Source organism: Brachyhypopomus gauderio, unplaced genomic scaffold (genome assembly GCF_052324685.1).
Source record: "Brachyhypopomus gauderio isolate BG-103 unplaced genomic scaffold, BGAUD_0.2 sc107, whole genome shotgun sequence".
In the NCBI taxonomy this organism is placed as follows: domain Eukaryota; kingdom Metazoa; phylum Chordata; class Actinopteri; order Gymnotiformes; family Hypopomidae; genus Brachyhypopomus; species Brachyhypopomus gauderio.
The window spans coordinates 469,570-490,217 of record NW_027506928.1 but is presented as its reverse complement, the minus strand read 5'-3'; the positions used below and the strand labels follow the sequence as shown (position 1 = coordinate 490,217).

General features: G+C 43.4%; 1 protein-coding gene across 1 annotated transcript in view; it reads left to right on the top strand.

The window, feature by feature from the left end:
- LOC143497362 (butyrophilin-like protein 10) overlaps positions 1–20,648 on the top strand; it is a 47,681-nt gene that overhangs the window by 11,562 nt on the left and 15,471 nt on the right. Inside the window, exons 6-7 of the mRNA XM_076993270.1 lie at positions 8,875–9,135; positions 20,035–20,133. Of these exons, the coding sequence (XP_076849385.1) occupies positions 8,875–9,135; positions 20,035–20,133 (360 nt within the window). The remainder of the gene's footprint in view (positions 1–8,874; positions 9,136–20,034; positions 20,134–20,648) is intronic.

Here is a 20,648-nt window from a genome sequence, read left to right as displayed (position 1 = left end):
CTGTCTATATAGATCTATGTATCAGGTATGTATCATTTTTACCATCAGGTAAAAATGTTCTTTCACCGGTTTTGCAGGGGTTTTTATTCTCCACTGCCCCCTATCGCCACCTATCGTTTCGGGGGAACACTGCAGCCTCAACAACTTACACTCGCGAACCCTCACTTATTTTTTTAACTACACCACTGGTCAAAAGGCGTTTGAGTTTGGGGGGGGGGGGGGGGGGGGGGGGCGCAAAAATATTCTCATCTACTAAAGGTGGGCATGGCAGAAAAAGTTTGGGAACCACTGCATTAAACAATGGCAGAGTCCAATAACGAGCTATTTCAGTGCACCAGGGTGTTCAGACTTGAAGCAAAAACAGCCGTATCTCAGTTTCCATGGTTTTCCGGCTGACAACGAGCAAAAAAGAAAATGGGTTTGTGCAATTAGGAGAGAAAAAGGGGAAAACCTTGTGATGCGGAGCATCTTTGTGTGTAGCCAGCATTTCACTGCTGCAGACATAGTAGGAAGCTCGCGGCTAAAAGTTGGTGCTGTTCCCAGCCGGTTTCAGTGGAACAGTTGCTGTCCACATTTGAAAGAGCAAGCTCTCAGCTGGGAGTACACATACGTCCACCAGATAGGGTTGCCACCTAGGTCTGACAAAAAACAAGGACACTCTATTGGCCCATTTCCACTAGGGCCTGCTTGGCGCGGTACGGTTCGATTCGCGACGGTTTGTGAGTGTTTCCATTAGTACCAGGTCCCAGTTTGCCGGTCCCTTCGTGTACTTTTTTCGTACCTACTCGCTCGAGGTTCTAACCGTTCCAAAGCGGTACAGTTCTGTGACGTGGAGGAACAGCATGACACTGATTGGCCAGGGAGTGTCGTCACAGGTTGCGACAAGAGAGCGACTCCTCCGCTATGCTATGGACTCATCAGCCGTTTTTAAAACCCAAGGAGCGAAGTCTGTTCCCTGGTCAAACGCTGAGGTACAAACCTTTCTGTTAATAATCAGCGATCAAAAAATCCAGGGCGAACTGGACGGGGCCACTAGAAATGTAAAGGTTTTTAGCGAGGTTTCCGCGCTAATGGCCACTCATGGCTACCAGCGGTCCGTTCAGCAGTGCCGGTCGGTCCAAGCTAAACAAGCTTAAAAGCAATTACCGGGCGGTAAAGGACCATAACGGACGCAGCGGAGCAAACCGCAAAGACTGGAAATGGTTCCAGCAAATGGATGCCATATACGGTCACTGGCCAGCCAGTAACGGAAGAGAAAACGTGCTGGACACGACAATGTCGGTGCTGGAGGCCACGGAGAATGGTGAGTGTATTGTGATTTCACAGTTTTACTAGGCTCGTAAAAGATGTAATATGAACGCATCTATTGTAAACGCAGGAATTTAGAGCTGTGTTTGTAGTTAATGTTACCACCATAGTCACTACTGTACAATAGCTAGCTCTTAGCCTTGCTAGTTGCTAGTTAGCTGTAGCCATAAACAAAGCATGAGCAGCGATGACGTGCTACACATTTTGTGCAGTTACGCTATATTGTTGTTGCTTTCATGGGAATGCTTGTGTTTAATATTTGTTACTTTTTACGTTCAAGATTCCCCTTCCACTGACGATGCGAGCGGAGTTGGCGGAAAATGTTTCCTTCAACCGGGCTTTCCTCGGGGTGCTTGGCGAACTTGTGAACACCATGCAAGACAGACGCCAGTAAAAGCACACAAAATGTTGCTTGTAGTACTATAAATATTTATTTCATATAAAGCTATGTTATTTTTAGGTAATTTGCTTTTTGCACTTTTTTTTACTATAAATATATTATTTACATACTGTATGTTGTACTTTAAATATCTATATTTCATAATAAAGTTTGATTTCATTTGATTGTATGACTGATGCTTTTTATGCAGATTGTGTTCAGCCTGTTTGAGTAATACCAAATTATTATCAATAATTAGAGCAACCACATACATTAATGAAGATAAAGATAAATAAGATACAATAATGGTATGTGTTAAGGGGCATCGACCGGTGTTGTGGTCGCATACAAATGATGTCACGACACTACAACCCGCGCGCCAACAGTGACTCCACCCACATTGTGGTGGTCCACTATTGTAATGGAAACACAACGCGACCGTACCGTTCCGTTGCGAATCGATCCGTATCGAACCGTACCGCGCCAAGCAGGCCCTAGTGGAAATGGGCCATAACATACGTGAACACCGGGACAGGTGGCAACCCTACCACCAGAGTCAGGGGTTGTGGAAGATTTGAACATTTGCCCTAGCATCTAGCTCGGATCCGCTAGCATCTAGCTCCGATCTGCTAGCACCTAGCTCTGATCCGCTAGCATCTAGCTAGAAAAGAGCAAGCTCTCGGCTGGGAGTACACGTTCGTGGTGGACGGACGTGTACTCCCAGCCGAGAGCTTGCTCTTTCAAATGTGGACAGCAACTGTTCCACTGAAACCGGCTCTGAAACTAGCTCTGATCCACTAGCATCTAGCTCATCTAGCTCTGACCATCACTTTGCTGTCGACTATATTGGACACTGAATAAACAACAACACTTAATAACTTGGTGTATGTCATGAACTTTACTGATACTGATGTAAACCAAACAATCAATAGCTGACGTTACTTGGCTTGCTAACCTAGCTAGATATTGTTAACTAAAGCTGTCAGTATCATTCATAATATTATAATATATATCATAATAATATAGACTCTGTAGGATGACTAATGGAACTAGCTATACGTTAAATAATAGTTAGTTACCTAGCTAGTGCTAGCTGGTGTCACCTTACCCTGGTATGAGTTAATTAATTCTTCTACAAACAATTTGTAGCCTCAACTTGGAACCCTTCGTTGTTGAATGTTCTCCAACGATCCTGGAAACATCTTTAAAATTCAGTCTCGGCAGCGACAACAGGGATGAAGTAAATACATGCTCCATCCCAGTCAACATGTCTATGCGAGGCCCCACATGGGTTTGAAATGGGCTGGCACATGGGCCCTTTTTGGGCAACCCAGCTGGGGCCCACAAAGATTTGTCCATCGGCTCCACATGGGCCCCATGTGTGTTAGCCCATGTGGGCCAATATTGGGGTCAATGTGGGCCTCAGGTGGGCCCCGTATGAGCAATGATTCACTGGCCCTACATGGGCCCCTTGTTTTTGTGGGATAATGACGGGGCCAGTGTGGGCAACAAGTAGGGCCCTTATGGTTAACTGCAGACACCTGCTTCAGCCCCATTAGGGGCCCATGGGCAAATCTTTATAGGGCCCATATGGGTTATGCAAAGGGGGCCCAAATATTAGCCCATCACTCACTAGAATGTCAGCTTGCATCACACATTTGGAGCACAATTACTATAATGCTAACTTGTGTCATCCAATGTGGGTCCCTATGGAGTCATAGAGGGCTTCAGGTGAGGTCTCTGCAGTATATACCTAATGCAATATTCAGTTGCTTTTCTTACTTTGCACAACTGTTGTATAAGAGCACAGCACTAAAAACTGTATTATCATAAGTAATTTCAATCAGAGATGAGCTGTTTATAATAATACTTACATTTAAATGACAACAAATGCTTGATCAATCCTAATAAAAATGTTTTATTGAAAACGACAACTCTAACAATTTTAACCATAAATGTCCATAAAACATACAGTTGTGATCAAATTTATTCAACCCCCACTGAAATAAAGTGTTTTGGCCAGTTTGACATTGATTTTGATCATTTCAGTCATCTTATTTACAATTATATCAAAGAGGCACTTATAAATTAGACAAACATAACATAATATTTATGATGGAATAACCACAAATGTCTTTACTGTGCTCACATCATTATCAGTTTTATTCAACCCCCTAGTGACATTATTTTTTAGTACTTAGTACAACATCCTTTTCCAGTTATGACAGCTTTCAAGCGTGAAGCATAGCTTGACACAAGTGTCTTGCAGCGACCTATGGGTATCTTAGCCCATTCTTCATGGGCAAAAGCCTCCAGTTCAGTCACATTCTTAGGCTTGCGCACTGCAACTGCCTTCTTTAGGTCCCACCAGAGGTTCTCAATTGGATTTAAGTCTGGTGATTGCGATGGCCACTCTAGAATGTTCCAGCCTTTCATGTTCAACCATGCTCTAGTGGACTTGGATGTGTGCTTCGGATCATTGTCCTGTTGGAAGGTCCAACGTCTCCCAAGCCGCAGGTTTGTGACTGACTCCATCACATTTTCCTCCAAGATCTCCTGGTACTGAAGGGAATTCATGGTACCCTGCACACGTTGAAGCTTTCCTGTACCATTAGAAGCAAAACAGCCCCAAAGCATAATTGACCCCCCGCCATGCTTCACAGTAGGCAAGGTGTTCTTTTGTTCATAAGCCTGGTTCTTCCTTCTCCAAACATAGCGCTGGTCCATTGTCCCAAACAGTTCTAATTTAGTTTCATCTGACCACAGTACACTGTTCCAAAACCTTTGTGGCTTGTCCACATGACTTTTGGCATACTGCAGTCGACTTTTCTTGTTCTTTGGAGTCAGCAAGGGGGTGCGTCTGGGCGTTCTGGCATGGAGGTCTTCGTTATGCAGTGCGCGCCTTATTGTCTGAGCTGAAACTTCAGTGCCCACATCTGACAGGTCTTTTTTCAGTTCCTTAGCAGTCACGCGGGGATTTTTCTCCACATTACGCTTCAGGTAGCGCACAGCAGTCGCGGTCAGGATCTTCTTTCTGCCACGACCAGGTAACGTTTCCACTGTGCCCTTTAACTTGAACTTGCGAATGATACTTCCGATAGTGTCTCTTGGAATATTTAACAACTTCGCAATCTTTTTATATCCATTGCCATTCTTGTGAAGAGCAATAACCTCTTCTCTTGTCTTCTGGGACCATTCTCTTGCCTTCACCATGCTTGGAAACACACCAGTAGATGTCTAGAAGGAGCTGAGTATCACAGTCCTTTTAAATCTGCCTAATTGGTGCTTATCATGCTTGATTGCTGCTCGTTGACATCCACAGATGTTTTCAATACCTGATGGAAAACACTGGAATGAACCTCTGTTCTTAGGAGTGGTAGTCGTAAAGGGGTTGAATAATTGTGTCAATGAAGAAATCACAAAAAGGCCATTTAATACTTTATGACAAAAAAAATTTATGCTATCTTAGTTGCATTTAGTTCTTTAACAAGTCCTTGTAAGATTTCATTATGAACACAATTACAAATGTGCACTGAATTCCATAAAACCCTTCGCAGCATTGGGGGTTGAATAAATTTGATCACAACTGTAAATGTTTAAATCATCACATTAATTCATGGGGTTCAAGTAGTGTAAATCAGGCATTTTTTTTACTTCCTAATTTTCTTAATAAAATGTCCATTAGTATTAAAATGCCTTGATACTGGAAATGACATATCCTTATATCTCATGTGGATGGTGAGTAAGTAATCTAACAGAGCAAATCAAAGCTAAGTACAAAAAAATTAATCTTTCTTGTATCCCATAAACAAGGCTAATTAAAATGGCACCCACAAAAAACAGCTGTCTACGCCAGGAAAATTATCTGGCAATGACAATATGAGTTTAATATCATAACAACTGGAGAACCTTTTGTACGTGAGCGACGTGCTCCTGACGTGACTGACTATAGATTAGGATGTCGTCCAAATAGACGAACACATAACAATCCAGAACCTCCCTTAAAACTTAGTTGATCTAGTGCTGGAAAACAGCAGGAGCATTCATAAGCCCAAATGGCATTACGAGGTATTCGTAATGGCCAGAGGGTGTTATGAACACCGTTTTCCATTCATCCCCCTCACGTACTCTGATCAGATTATATGCACTGTGCAAGTCCAGTTTTGTGAAGATGGTGATCTTGTTAAGACCCCGGTAGTCAGTCTGAGGCCTCAACCCCCCATCTTTCTTCCCTACGAAGAAAAACTCCACCCCCGCGGGTGAGGTAGATTGCCTGATGAGACCTGTAGCCAGGGACTTCTGGGTATAAGAATCCATGGCCTTGCGCTCCGGTGGAGAAAGGGAAAACAACCGACTCCTAGGAGGACTTGTCCCGGGCAGGAGGTCTATAGCAATATCATATGGTCTGTGAGGGGGTAGGAACCTGGCCTTTCGGATTATGCCTTTGGAGCCAGGGCAGCCCAAGAATAAGGCTGGCTCTAGGGGCACTGATTACATACATTGTTATGCGTTCCCTATGTCCTCCTATGCTCATGTCCAAAGAGATGGTTTGGCTACAGACATCTCCTGACATGAGTGTCTGTCCATTATCTGCGGAAAGCAATGTTAAAACAATGTTTTCAGATTGAAATCGAGATGGTTGCTGCTTTATTACAGTGTTATGAGAGAACACTGTAATAAAAATCCAAAACATTCCTCAGTATCACCAGAATAACGTGCAGGTGACGGGAGAGCAGGCTCATGGTGAGCTGACATGGCAGAGGGTTAAACATGCAGCGGGTTAACAGGAGCAGCAGGGGGTGGACTGCGCTGGCTGATGGTTTGCACAGCAACTACAACATTCTGCAGTTGTTCAAGTGTTTGTTGTAGCATTTGTTCATGCTTCCCTATCATCTGCCCCTGCCTGGTCATTACAGACTTTATCCCTTCTATTTCGCGGGATGCGGCTGGGTCCATGTTTTGGCTGAGTTGTTCTGTAATGTTGGGGGATTTAGGAAGCAAAATCCCCCATAGAGATTTGACGGTAGTGGACACAAGTGCCTAGTCCGAGAAATGCAATAAATGAGGGAGAAAACCAAAACACTCGCGGAGTATATTCAACGGGGAGAAAATGGGAGAACTGAAATAATTGCAAAATAAAATCAATGCGGAGAAAAAATGGGGAAGCAAAACCAAAGAAAAACAAAAGACAACAGGGGAAGTAACTAGCTAGCTGGCGAACGCCACGAAGAACAAAAAACCCTTCCCCCAAAAAAAACCAAACTGGATAGGAAAATATAACAGTGGGAGGAACACTTGAGAGAAGCCAGAAAGCGGCGCAGGAGGTAAGAACTCGAAAAGACAGAGTAAAAGAAACAAGAAACTCAACAGAGACTGAGACACAACATAACGTAACACAGAGAGACAGGCTGAAGGTTGGCAGCAACGTAGTCAGACAACTCAGCAGTGAGACACTGCATCTGTCTTCCTAAAAAAAAACAAGGGCGACAGGTGTAGGTCATCACCGCTGATTGGGCTGTGATCTGAGTCGTGGGCTCCTCCTGGTGGTGACAGAAGGACCGGTCTCTTCCCCTCCTGCACCTGCTCTGTATCTTCAGGCTCTAACACTCCAGCTGTGCAATGCTGGGATGAGCAGAGAAAAGCCAGATATGTGTGCAAGACTCCAGTGAGGCACAGACAGACACAGGCATATTGACAAAACTAGACCTACAAATAGTGAACTTCAGAGGTCTCACAGTGCATGGGACCATTTTGTCCTGCTTTGGATCTTTGCTCTGCTTTTGACCTGGACTGTTTTTGACTGAGTTGTATGCTGTATTTTAAGCTGTTTGCTGTACCTCTGGTTCTGACCCCATTCTGTTGATTGGCTGTAGTTTGTATACCCACACTGGATATTAAACTAGGACCTGTAAGGATCTGCATGGGTCTTGATTTCTTCTGCTGTGCCACAGACATCACGGGAATCTTTATTGGACAGTCCAAAAGAGCAACAAGCTTGAAATGCAGTACAAGCAGGTTCAATAGGAAATCAGTGTAACCGAGGCTAACTGGGTGAGCCATGTAGGTTTGAAGGTAGGACCCAAGTGCTGGGACAGATGTTGAGACCCTGCAGATGGGACAGACGTTGAGACCTCGCAGATGGGACAGACGTTGAGACCTCGCAGATGGGACAGACGTTGAGACCCTGCAGATGGGACAGACGTTGAGACCCTGCAGATGGGACAGAATTTGTTGCATGGTCTGATCATGTCAATTGGGAAGTGAGATAAATAGAGTTTATAAGTGCAGATCAGGATTTGAACCCAGATCTCTGTGTTGGTATCCAGACACTCTACAACTACACCATGGCTTGATTACCTCATGTTGGCAGACAATAGTCCAACCCTGGAATCCACCCTTACAGTTATCAGACAAAAGGCAAAATCAGTGTGGGTTGTAGAACGAGTGAGATAGTTTAAAAAATAGACCAGTATGCCAACTGAGACAATATTTGATATCGTATATGGTTTTCTGAAGATGTTGTATAGTATATCAGAAGAATCAACAGGTGTTGGACAAGTAACCTTAGTAACCATTAGAAGTTGGAAGATGGGATCTCTCTTTATAGTCTGCAGTGGTACTTTCACTCACTTGAATTCTCTCTAGGGTTAGGGTTTGGGTTCTCTCTTTGAGCATGCCCTTTCCCCTGACAGTTTTTCATTATGTCCTCTGTGGTGTGTTGGTAGCACAGACCTCATTCACCCTAACCCTAAATCTTACCCTCACCCTAACCCTAAATCTTACCCTCACCCTAACCCTAAATCTAATGCTAAACCTAGCCCTAACTCCAACTCTAACCATAAATTCCAACTTTAACCCTGAGTGGTGGATTGGCTCACTCAGTTTTACTGCAGATCCTTGTAAGTGGGAACCTAGGTTCAAATCCAGCTCAGGATAAGTCATCCTGTTACACATATTTTAATGGCACACACAAAAATTATAAACCGAACAAAATTACATGTGATTACGTCTTTCTAACAGGTTTAAGACTAGGAGTAAAAGTGCTTCTGTTTAAGCTAATTTCTTATGCATTCTAATATCTAATGTATATGACCAATTCCTTATATTTAGCTAAATGTAATTATACAACATGAAGACATTATTTTTAAACTCCTGTTAACCTGACTGATTCTTTGGTTTATCCACAGGTGTTGGAACTCATCCAGAGATCAGAAAGGAGTACACTGATAACTCAGGTGGGGTTCATCTTCTATGTGAAACTAAAGGCTGGTGGCCTGAAGCTGAGCTCCAGTGGCTGGACAGCAGAAGAACAGAACTCAATAGTGGACCTGGACAATCACACGGAGACAGAGTGACTCACCGCATCACTGTGTACAGAAATGACAACAACACCTACTACTGCAGAGTGAAACAGCACCCCAGGATGGAGACACACATTGACATCTCTGGTGTGTAGCCCTGCACTACTGAAAAACACTGGAAATACTCACACGTAGTTTGACCGAAACGATATAACTGCGATACACTGAAACCCCTTGTCGATACGATGCGATACAAATCACTCCTGTTCATGATATGATGCGATTCAAAATGATTTGATAATGATATGACTTATTATATGAGGATTCGTCCTGGGGGGGGGGGGGGGGGAGGGGGGGGGGGGGGGGGGGGGCTCTGTTTCCTCTGGTTCCCCTGGACCTGCACTCCTTGGCTGTGGGAGCGTTGTCCGGGGTCTCACTCTCCCGCCTGTGGGGGCGGGCATGCGAGGGTCACTGGGAAGTGCGGCCCTGGGGCTCCACAGCTCCTGGGGGGGCCGAGGCCGGGTGGGATTCCCGGGTCTTTTTTTGCCTACCTCTGGCCTCTGTGGGAATTAGGGGTGCACGATATGGACTAGAATTGCGATGTGCGATAACATTGTTGGATATCCCGATATCGATGTGAACCACGATAAATTAAGATTAAAATACAGAAATGTAGTGTCTCTCTGAACAGCAGCACGTTAATTTGTTTTGTTTTTTACTGTGTAATGAATCCAGAATAATTCCAAATATTTTGCAGGTTTATTCAACAATAGATTCAATCTAGGTTTATACTTTCACGAGTGAGCGACTCCGCACACCTCGTTAACCTCCGCGAACGGCGGAAGCGTTTAATCTTGCCGTGTCACATTCTTTGCAGTGTTGTCCGAAACGATATGTAGGCCTAGTAGTATAGAAAAAACACCCCTCAAATACAGGGGAATGAACTTTTACCTGACCAATTTTAATGTTGCTTTGTGTTTCAGGTTTGAAAAGTGCTGGAATTTAGGCTAAAGTATTTGAAAAGGCTTGAAATTGTAACTACTTCGTTTCACAACAAATATCTGTCTGACTGAACAATTCTCTTGTATTACGTTAACATATATGAGCCTCTTGTAATTCCAGGACGAAACATGAGAGAACGTGAAGACGTTAAGATTGGGCGTTTTGAAAATAAATATCCATTAAATAATGTGATAAAAAAGCGAATTATTTCGAATCATTTAGAGTATATGTATACATATTTAATTCAATAACGTGCTGGGAATTATTGAAATGGACCTTTAAAGTGACGTACAAGTGCTTGAATTCCACCTTGTATAGGTGTATGAACCCTGCAAACATGACTGTTCTCATTGCGCCGAGACGCGGCGCGCGAGAACTTTAAATAAATAATAACATTAAATAATGTGATAAAAAAGCGAATTATTTCGAATCATTTAGAGTATATGTATAAATATTTTATTCAATAACGTGCTGGGAATTATTGAAATGGACCTTGAAAGTGACATACAAGTGCTTGAATTCCACCTTGTATAGGTGTATGAACCCTGCAAACATGACTGTTCTCATTGCGCCGAGACGCGGCGCGCGCGAACTTTAAATAAATAATAACATTAAATAATGTGATAAAAAAGCGAATTATTTCGAATCATTTAGAGTATATGTATATATATTTAATTCAATAACGTGCTGGGAATTATTGAAATGGACCTTGAAAGTGACGTACAAGTGCTTGAATTCCACCTTGTATAGGTGTATGAACCCTGCAAACATGACTGTTCTCATTGCGTCGAGACGCGGCGCGCGCGAACTTACAAAATTCGAGAGGTGCACGACCTCGTGAATCGACAGCGCGCGAGGCAATTGCACACGGGCGAAGCCACCGCGATTACATTATTTTCGCCTCCCGGACCCTCGCGCCGCATCAAGTGTAAACCAGGCTTAAACCAAATCGCGTGTCTGATGAGCGTGTTCACCCCACTCCAGGGTTGCCAGGTCCTACAAAAGTTTTCCGCACAAAATCTGCGAGTTGTCGGCGGGGTGGGGGTTGCGAGTGTGAAATGGAGACAAATTAAGTATTATATCGCGATCGATTCTTAGTGTTGACTTGTAACTTGCGCAGTAGCCCAACTCAAAAGTAGCCCAAAAAACCGCACCCTGCGGCCCCAGAATTTTTACCCGCGGCTGGATTTTCAAACAAGCCCAATTTGGCGTGAAAACCGCGAACCTGGCAACTCTGCATCACTCTGCCTCTTGCCTACTTACGTCACGTGATCATAGTCTGCAGCGCGAATAGCTCCCTCTATTGCTGGACGAGGATAACGCAATTTGAGTTTGCTGTTATTCAAGGAGTTATCGTGGCTCTTTTGATGTGTTTATCGTGAAACTTCACATCCCGATAACGATAAAAATACGATTAATCGTGCAGCCCTAGTGGGAATGTTGTCACAGCTTTCTAAACTTGCTGGTAAGTACATTCCGTAAATTTATTCTATGTTGCACAACTAGGTTACACATAAACACACACTCACACATACATCATGTCATTTGTGCTAAATGTCTTTGGTACACTTTCTGCTTTACTTTGCTGTGGTCATTCGAGCTGGTTGGGTTTATTTTTTTGGGGTTTATTTTCTTTATATATAAAAGGGTGTCCGCGGGGTTGTAAAAAGTATTAAAAGGTAGTAAATTCAGTTGGCCAAAATTAAGGCCATTAAAAAGTATTAAGCTTCATCTGATGAGGTATTAAATTTTCGAACGCTCATCCAACTGCCTAAACGTTTTTGAATTTGTGTTAAGTGCAGGCCTTTCTCCTAAAATTAATTAAATTAGATTTATTTACATGTCGCTAGCAGTGATATCACGTGACATGACCTGATGTTTGTCCGCACACGCGCCAGTCACCTAAATACGAGAAGGGTAATGCTGCAGGCCGGAGCTCCGGTGGGCGTGGGTAAAGGGCGGAGCATGTGTCAATCATTTTCGACTGCAGCCAATCAGATACTAGACTTTCGTTGTCAATCAATTTTTATTAAGCCAATTATCAGCCAGAGTTAGCTGTCAATCATTTTTTAATGCAGCCAATCATCTTAACAGATCTGCCAAAAGAAGGCGGAAACTGCACGGAGAAGCTCTTTAAACAGAAGTATATGCCATTCTTGTACAAAAGTAGCTGAATAAAAACATTAGAAGAGCCATGACTTTAGACATTTTTAAATCAAAGTTTAAAATACTTCTCATTTGTTATTCTGGAATGGCATTTTAATGTTTTTTTTTCCTTTATTGCACGTATTGCATCATTTGTACATCATATATATATGTGGCGAGTGTAAATTGTTAGCGGAGGGGAGGTGTAAATGGACACAAATTAAGTATTATATCACGATCGATCGCAAAGTATAAACGCCTCCGCCGACCAGAGCGTTGAGGAGCGATTTCGATTGGAGGATCGTGCTCTATTTTGTATTATTAATTTTTTTGCTGATGCTGGTCCAGCGTGTCGCGTGCCAGTGATTATGCCTCGGCGTGCCAACGGTGGCCCGCGTGCCATAGGTTGCCGACCCCTGCTGTAGATCCTTTGAATATTAAAACCATTGTAGAAATTAAGTTCAGATGTGACCAGCAATGGAGCGCAAGTAAAAGGACACGATCACACAGTCTCATTGAAAATGTAGGAGTTAATGAATAAAGTGCACCAACGCAAAACCCGTGACATAATCCAAATCCAAAGTTTGAAGACCAGTATTTTTTTATTTTTATTTTTTGACACATTTCTCACGTCCACCGGGGCTCCGGCCTGCAGCATTACATATATGCTAAATACCGGCTGGTTTGCCGCCAAACCTGTTGGCGAAACTCTATGGGATTTAAACAGGCATGAGAATCTGTCACCTGTCTGCGAAATTCACCGTTTTGAAGTTAAAAAGGGTGACCTACGCGAATCGGTTAGATCCGAGGAGTTTTTTTTTGTGGTGCGAGGGTTCGGGAGATTTACATCTATATATATATATTTTAATTATCATATTGACTTAATAAGCAAACAGAGCACTTCCGAAATCGGCTATTTCAATGGCACAGTTGGCCACCCAATATCAGAAACAGGTAGATTTGTCCCACCCAAAAATTCAAACACAGAAAAAGCAGAAACTGTTAAAAAACTTTTTAAATCTAAAAGCGCAGTTTGGCAGCGCTGTGTTTGTTGTTACAGCAACTTGTCAGGCGCTCTCTGGGTCTTTCGCTTTCTTAAGGCTTGTGTTGAGATGCCTGTTCAGAAATATCCCGCACTCATAGCGTCACTGACCCGAGCTCTCGCCTCGCTGCAGCGGCGGGTAGTTTGCGCCAGCGTTAAACGCGAGGTCAGTGATAAGAGCAATGAATAGCCAACCATATAACTATATATATGACAATAAAATAGCTTTATTGTAATGTGCTGTTATGGTAACAGACTAGGAGGGTTTGGGTTAGCTAACGTTTATATTAACGCTTGTCAGAAAGCTCTCTGAAACGTAAAGTTACATTACTCTCTGGCCACGTCCCAAACTGCAGACTGCTACTACACTTAATGTGTAAAAAATAAAATATAATAAATAAAACGAATAAATAAAAGGACACCGTGGTTTGAAGTGTTTTCTGTAGTGCAGTATGTATTGTTCCAGAGTGTGCTGTTTGGGACACAGCCTTACTGTCCAACATTAATGTTAGTCTTGTCCCCTTATGCTGCAGACTTACTAGCCTTTGATGCTTGACGCTGGTTGGCAGCCATCTTTGAGCGAATGGTACTAGTACACTTCAACACTAGATATCTCAAGTTGTACATATAGGAAAATTATCATTCATGGCTCAAACTGAAGTAGACAGTTGGGGGAACATACTGATTCACTTCAATATCATATTCACATAATTTGGTTTATTTTAGAGCCTCTATTACAAATGCTAAAATGCCAGGAATGTCAAAAATTTTGACTTGAACTTGAACATGACTGGAATGTATATTCACATAGTTATTCAAATCTCTTATTGGAAATTGCAAAAAGTTTCGCTAGGGTCTTTTCTAACAACACAGAAAAAATGAAGCAAATCCATGCAAGCATTGCAAAGTTATTCCACTTTGTTCCAAGGAATGTCCAGTTCACCACACTCTGTCCAAATGTGCCAAGTATGTGCCACACCCGGTACACACTCTTAGTCAACCAAGCTAACATGCTAACAAATTCCATACACAAAACCGATGAGCCATTTCAAACAACAACGTTGCACATATTACAGAAAGACCAGAAAATTCCAATGAATAAATTCCATGTCCAAATATGAACGTTATGATATCATATTTATGTCCAATATAGTCCGACAGCATAAGCTAGGTTACCGTAGCCAACTCCGGTAGCATCCGACACGATACAGAGTGCTGCAGCACTCAAACGCTCTAAAACTGTTTATAATCTAACGCTTAGTTAATGTTTAGTATTAGAATATATATTTTGTACAATATCGCTTATGAAAAATTATCCATTGTTACTCACAGTACGTAGAATCGCGTCGTAGCCGGTGTACCGTCTCACTTCCGGGTGGGCGAAAATTCCGAAAATTGCCCATATATTCCACACAAAGTAATCCGTTTATGTTCAAAAGTATCCACAATCCGCATAAAAACGAACAAAATAATCCATGGCTGCTTCAGTTTCGCTGAACAGTGTGTTCTGGGGAGCTTAGCTTAGGTTAGCAAAGGGTTAGCTTATGTTGCTATGCTAGCGGCCGAAATTGGAAATGAAGCGCCAGTTTCCGAGGGCTCAATTTAAAAATATACTTGACCAATCATGTCATATGAGGGCTGGTTAGCTTTGGAAGGAAGTAAACTATTGGTTAGAACAGCTTTCAATCACTTCTGAAGCTCCAGCTTGTCCGTGGGCTTATTGGTTCACCCTCTCCCCCTCCCTTTCGCACCTCGCCGGGGGAGAGGTTGTAAAACCTGTCATTCAAAGTCACTACCCCACTTTAGACCAATAAAAACCACTCAAATCAAAGCAGAACCGCTGCAGCTTTGTAATGAGGGATCAAATCAGCGTTAAGAATGCTTCTGTGACGCTTAGGGGGCAGATTTGTCCATGTTTCATCCTCTGAGGCAGAGTGAAGTTTTTTGGTTATATCTGAATATAATCCATACATTGCATGCACAATTTATTTAAAGTTTGTGGACAACAGTATCATGTTGTATTTTGTTTATTATTTGCAATTTACCGTAATTCCACAAATGTTCTATGTCACTATACATACAGTGATTAACTACCTTACCTACAGTGGAATCAGTTTATATAAATATTTTAGAGGATAGGGTGGGCTTTGATTTGATTGTGATTTGATTTGATGTGTCGTCATCCCCATGCCAAACCCGCTCCTACACACCCTTGCATAATGGTAATCGCCGTATCCCCATGCCATCACCTGTCTTCTCACCTTTTTAACCCCTGACCTATTTTCATTCCTGTTTAAAGACTGGTTTAGGCCAGTGGTTAGCAACAACCAAGAGGCCACTTCAGTCGCCGCTTTAAGTCATGCTGATATTAAAAAATATTTTGTAGGTATTAAAAAGGTAATAAATTCAACTTAAGAATCTCTGTATTTACCCTGTATAATAATAATTATTATTTATTTATTTATTTTTCCTGCCCTTCAGTCTTTTCCCTTTTTACTCTTTCTCTCCCCCTCTTTTCTTGGTCCACCTAACCCCAATAATTATCACTTTGCATATTGTTATAATTGTTATAATTGTCATTTGAACTGTACATAAAAACAAAGTTGTCCTCCAAAGATGGGGGGGGTGGAGGTAGGCCATTTAATAAAAAAGAAAAAAAAAAAGAAGTACTTAGCGCTAAGAACGTTTCGGGAAACTCACCCCTGGTTGTTTTTAATGGAGAAAAACCAATACATAATATAAAAAAATGCATAATTCAGTATATTCAGACAGAGCATTAATTTATTCAAGTGAATTATTCAGTTATTTTCTCCATCTATATTTATACAAAACGTTTAAAACATAAGATGAACAGTTTTTAAAAGTAATGTATTAACATAGTGAAAATTATGATCTGCAACACTACTGTCTGCTAGACTTACGAGGGGGTAGCGGCCACAGAGATGTCCACACCGTGCCGTCTTTTCATGTGTGTCGCCAGGTTCGTTGTGCTACTAACGTATTTGATAGCCCCACGGCATTGTTTGCAGATTGCGTGCGTCTTGTCAAGTTGACCACCTCGCTTAAAAAACCCGAAATATTGCCACACGTTTGATTTGTGTGTCTTTTTTGGTGCATTAAATATATTTGTCGTTGCTAATTCGTTTCCCTCCATCTTTGTTGTGTATGTCTGCGTGTTTTCGTCAGTACCTGAGGACACAATGATGCATTTATGTTGCCTCGAGAAAAAAAAAGAAATCAATAAAAATAAAAAGTATGTTGCCTCTGTAAATACGTTAGAATACAAAAACACCCGATTTAACCATGGTATTTGCCGATGCAAAAAGGCTAGAGTCGATGCACCGTAAATTCGCCCGCAAATTAAACCCAATGCACGTTGAATCTACCAGTGCAGTCGAATCGCATACGTGTGCCGATTCACCGATGTGAATCTGTGAATCTCCCCATCCCTAGTAAGAAGACATAAACACAACTGATCTGTTCTCACTAATGACACCAGAATGAGGCTGGTATTACATCACTAATGGTACCAGAGTGATGCTGGTATTACATCACTAATGAGCCAGCCTCAGTAACCAGGGTTCAGTACGCCAAGGACCCGCCTTCGGCCACCGCCCAATCCACATTGCACCAAACCCCTAGTACTACCTCTCCCACAGGTGGTGGGCCCATGGGAGAGTGAACCCACATGTCTCCTTTGGGCTGTGCTGGGCCGGGCCTCATGGGTAGAAACCCGGCCACCAGGCACTCGCCAACTAGTCTCTCTCCCAGGCCAGGTTCCAGAGGGAGGCCCTGGTAACCCTGATCTGGGAGAGGGAGTTTGTGTCCTGTTATTTCTAGATTCCTTATGGGCTTTTGGATCACTCTTTGTCTGACCCATCACCAAGGACCAATTTGCAGTAAGGCACAACTCCTCAGCCTCCCTGATAAGGTATATGCAGGGGTTCTGGAGAAGAGAGTCCGGTCGATAGTCGAGTCTCAGTTACAGGAGATTTAATGTGGGTTCTGTCCTGGTCATGGAACACTGGACCAGCTTTTCACCCTTGCCAGGGTCCTAAAGGGTGCATGGGAGTTTGCTCAACCAGTCCACATGTGTTTTGTGTATTTGGAGAAGACATTCGACCGTGTTCATCTGGGATTCTTCTGGGGGATGCTCCAGGAGTATAGTTAAGTCTAGTCAATTTTATTTATATAGCGCTTTTCACAACACATGTTGGCACAAAGCAGCTTTACAATCGTATGTGTCCAGATCCCTAATAAGCAAGCCAAAGGTGACAGTGGCAAGGAAAAACTCCCTATGATGGTGGGGATTAGGAAGAAACCTTGGGAGGACCAAGACTCAAAAGGGAACCCATCCTCCATTGGGCGGCCCGTTAGCACAAGTCCGTGGTGCGCAGGATGGTTCTACAGATAAAGTTAAGGTCCTTGTTCCCTGGCCAAGTAGTCACAGTCCCTTCGGTGTAGATGGTGAGCCTCAGGTAGGAGCTAGCCTCAGCACGTTCTCTTGTGGAAATGGCACATCCAACCCTGGCATCAGTACATCCACCGGCAAGCCAGACCATCTACCAGGTGCTTGTAGGTGCTTGCATGCAATCGTCTTGGTTAGAAGCATGCAAAAAGATAGACAATACAAACTGAGTGTGTGGACATCAATTTAAACCATCATTGATATAAATGTACATAGCTCATGTGCCAGTGATTAGCATGTGGCTCCGGCAGGCTAATCTAGAGCAGCATAACTAAAGGGAGGGGTTCAGAGGTGACCACAGTCATGAGGGCTCACTGAGACATTGCTTTCCATTCAAGTCATTGTCACAACTAGAGTGACGCCATGACAGCATAAACATCTCATATTACCAGAAATCTCAGTGTCTGGGGGCCCCCGAGCCCCACAATTTACAAGAGAAATATGAACTGTAGGCTTGATTAAATAGGTGAGTCTTAAGTCTAGATTTAAAGATTGGAACTGTGTCAGAATCTCGGATTGGAGCTGGAAGGCCCTAAAGATTCCATAATTGAGGGGCTTTAAAGGAGAAAGCTCTGCCTCCGGCTGTAGTCTTACAAATTTTTGGAATTAAGAGAAATCCAGCATTTTGGGAGCGCAAAGGGGCGAGATGGGTTGTAGAAAGCAATGAGTTCACTCAGATATTGTTGGGCAAGACCATTCAACGCCTTATAGGTTAACATAAGAATTTTAAATTCAATTTGATATTTAATTGGAAGCCAGTGTAATAGCGCGAGAGTGGGACTAATATGATTGAATTTTCCAGCCTTAGTTAGGACTCTAGCTGCATCATTTTGTACAAGTTGTAGCTTCTTTATGGACTGTTTAGAACATCCAATTAGCCTGGACACCCTCCGGAAAAAACTCATTCTTTTGGTCACTACCCAGAGCTCATGACCATAGGTAAGAGTCGGAACCTAGATTGACCAGTAAATCGAGAGCTTTGCCTTTTGGCTCAGCTCTCTCTTCACCACAAAGGTCTGCAACACTGCAGCCCCAGCACCAATCTGCCTGTCAATCTCTCGTTCCATCCTCCCCTCACTCGTGTACAAGGACCTGATATACTTGTTGAACTTCTCCACTTGAGGACTCACTCCTGACCCAGAGAGGGCACGCAACCCTTGTCCAACCGAGAACCATGGTCTCAGTTTTAGAGGTGCTGATTTTCATCCCGGCCGTCTCGCACTCGGCTGCAAACTGATCCAGAGAGAGCTGTAGGTCTTGGCCCGATGCTGCTGGGGATTCCTCTAGGGAGTGCTTTGGGAGTACAGGGTACCAGGCCCACTGCTACGGGCTATCCGGTATCACATGACCGGCAGTAAGTCAGACTGGTTCCCGGTGGGAGTTGGACTCCGCCAGGGCTGCCCTTTGTCACAGATTCTGTTCATAACTTTTATGGACAGAATTTCTCAGCATAGCCAAGTGGTGGAGGGGGTTTGGTTTGGGGGCCTCAGGATTCCGCGTCTCCTTTTTGCGGATGATGTGGTCCTGTTGGCATCATCAGGCCAGGACCTGCAGGTCTCGCTGGATCAGTTTACAGCAGAGTGTGAGACGGATGGGATGAGAATCAGCACCTCTAAAACTGAGACCATGGTACTCAGTCGGACAAGGGTGAAGTGCCCTCTTTGGGTCTGGAATGAGTCCTAGCTTCAAGTGGAGGAGTTTAAGTATCTCAGGTTCTTGTTCACGAGTGAGGGAAGGATGGAACGAGAGATTGACAGGCAGATCAGTGCTGCAGCTGCAGTGTTATAGATGCTGTACTGGACAGTTGTGAAGGTGAGCCAAAAGGCAAAAATCTCGCCAGTAGATTTACTGGTCAATCTGCGTTCTGACTCTTACCTGTGGTCATGAGCTGTGGGTAGTGACCGAAAGAATAAGATCGCGAATACAAACGGCTGCTCCTCCACGTAGAGAGGAGCCAGTTGAGGTGGTTCGGGCATATGGTCCGGATGCCACCTGGGCGACTCTATAGGGAGGAGACCCCGGGGCAGAACCAGGTCACTTTGGAGAGATTATATCTCTCGGATGTACTGAGAAGGCCTGGTTGTCCCCCCAGAAGGGCTAGAAGAGGTGGCTGGGGAGAGGGGAACCTGGGCCTCTTTGATTATGCTACTGCCCCTGCGACCTGGACCCGGATAAGAGGATGAAAATGGATGGATGGACATCACTAATAACACCAGAGTGAGGCTGGTGTAACATCAGTGATAACACCAGAGTGATTCTGGTATTACATAGAGCATACTCTCTTATGATGTGCCTCTCTTAAGATGGTATTTAACATTGTTTTTCTCCTACTTAGACATGCATGACTGTAGAGATGGAAATTAATTTGAGTGTTTTTGTTTGTTTCCAGGTCAGTCATACAACATTTGGAAATACAGTACCATTTCCCTTATTATACTTATAGTGTGCATAGTTGGATGGAAATGTTACAGACGACTCTCAAAGAGAGGTAAACCTGCACTACAGTCATCACAGAGAGCTACACCTGCACTACAGTCATCACAGAGAGCTACACCTACACTACAGTCATCACAGAGTTAAACCTGCACTGCAGTCATCACAAAGAGAGGTACACCTGCACTACAGTCATCACAAAGAGACATACACCTGCACTACAGTTATCACAGAGAGATACACCTGCATTACAGTCATCACAGAGAGCTACACCTGCACTACAGTCATCACAGAGAGCTACACCTGCACTACAGTCATCACAGAGAGATACACCTGCACTACAGTCATCACAGAGAGGTACACCTGTCAAAATGCCAGTCAAAATGCACAGTGCATGTTAGTGTTGTCAAAAAAATCGATATATCGATACGTATCGATACTGAACATTCTGAAACGGTACAATACTCGTTTCCCTTAAGTATCGATTCTTTTTACATAAAATGCGCTTTCGTTTGACCCACCCAAGCTGCCGTAATGCACAGGACAGTTTGTAATGTTAATATGGCAGCT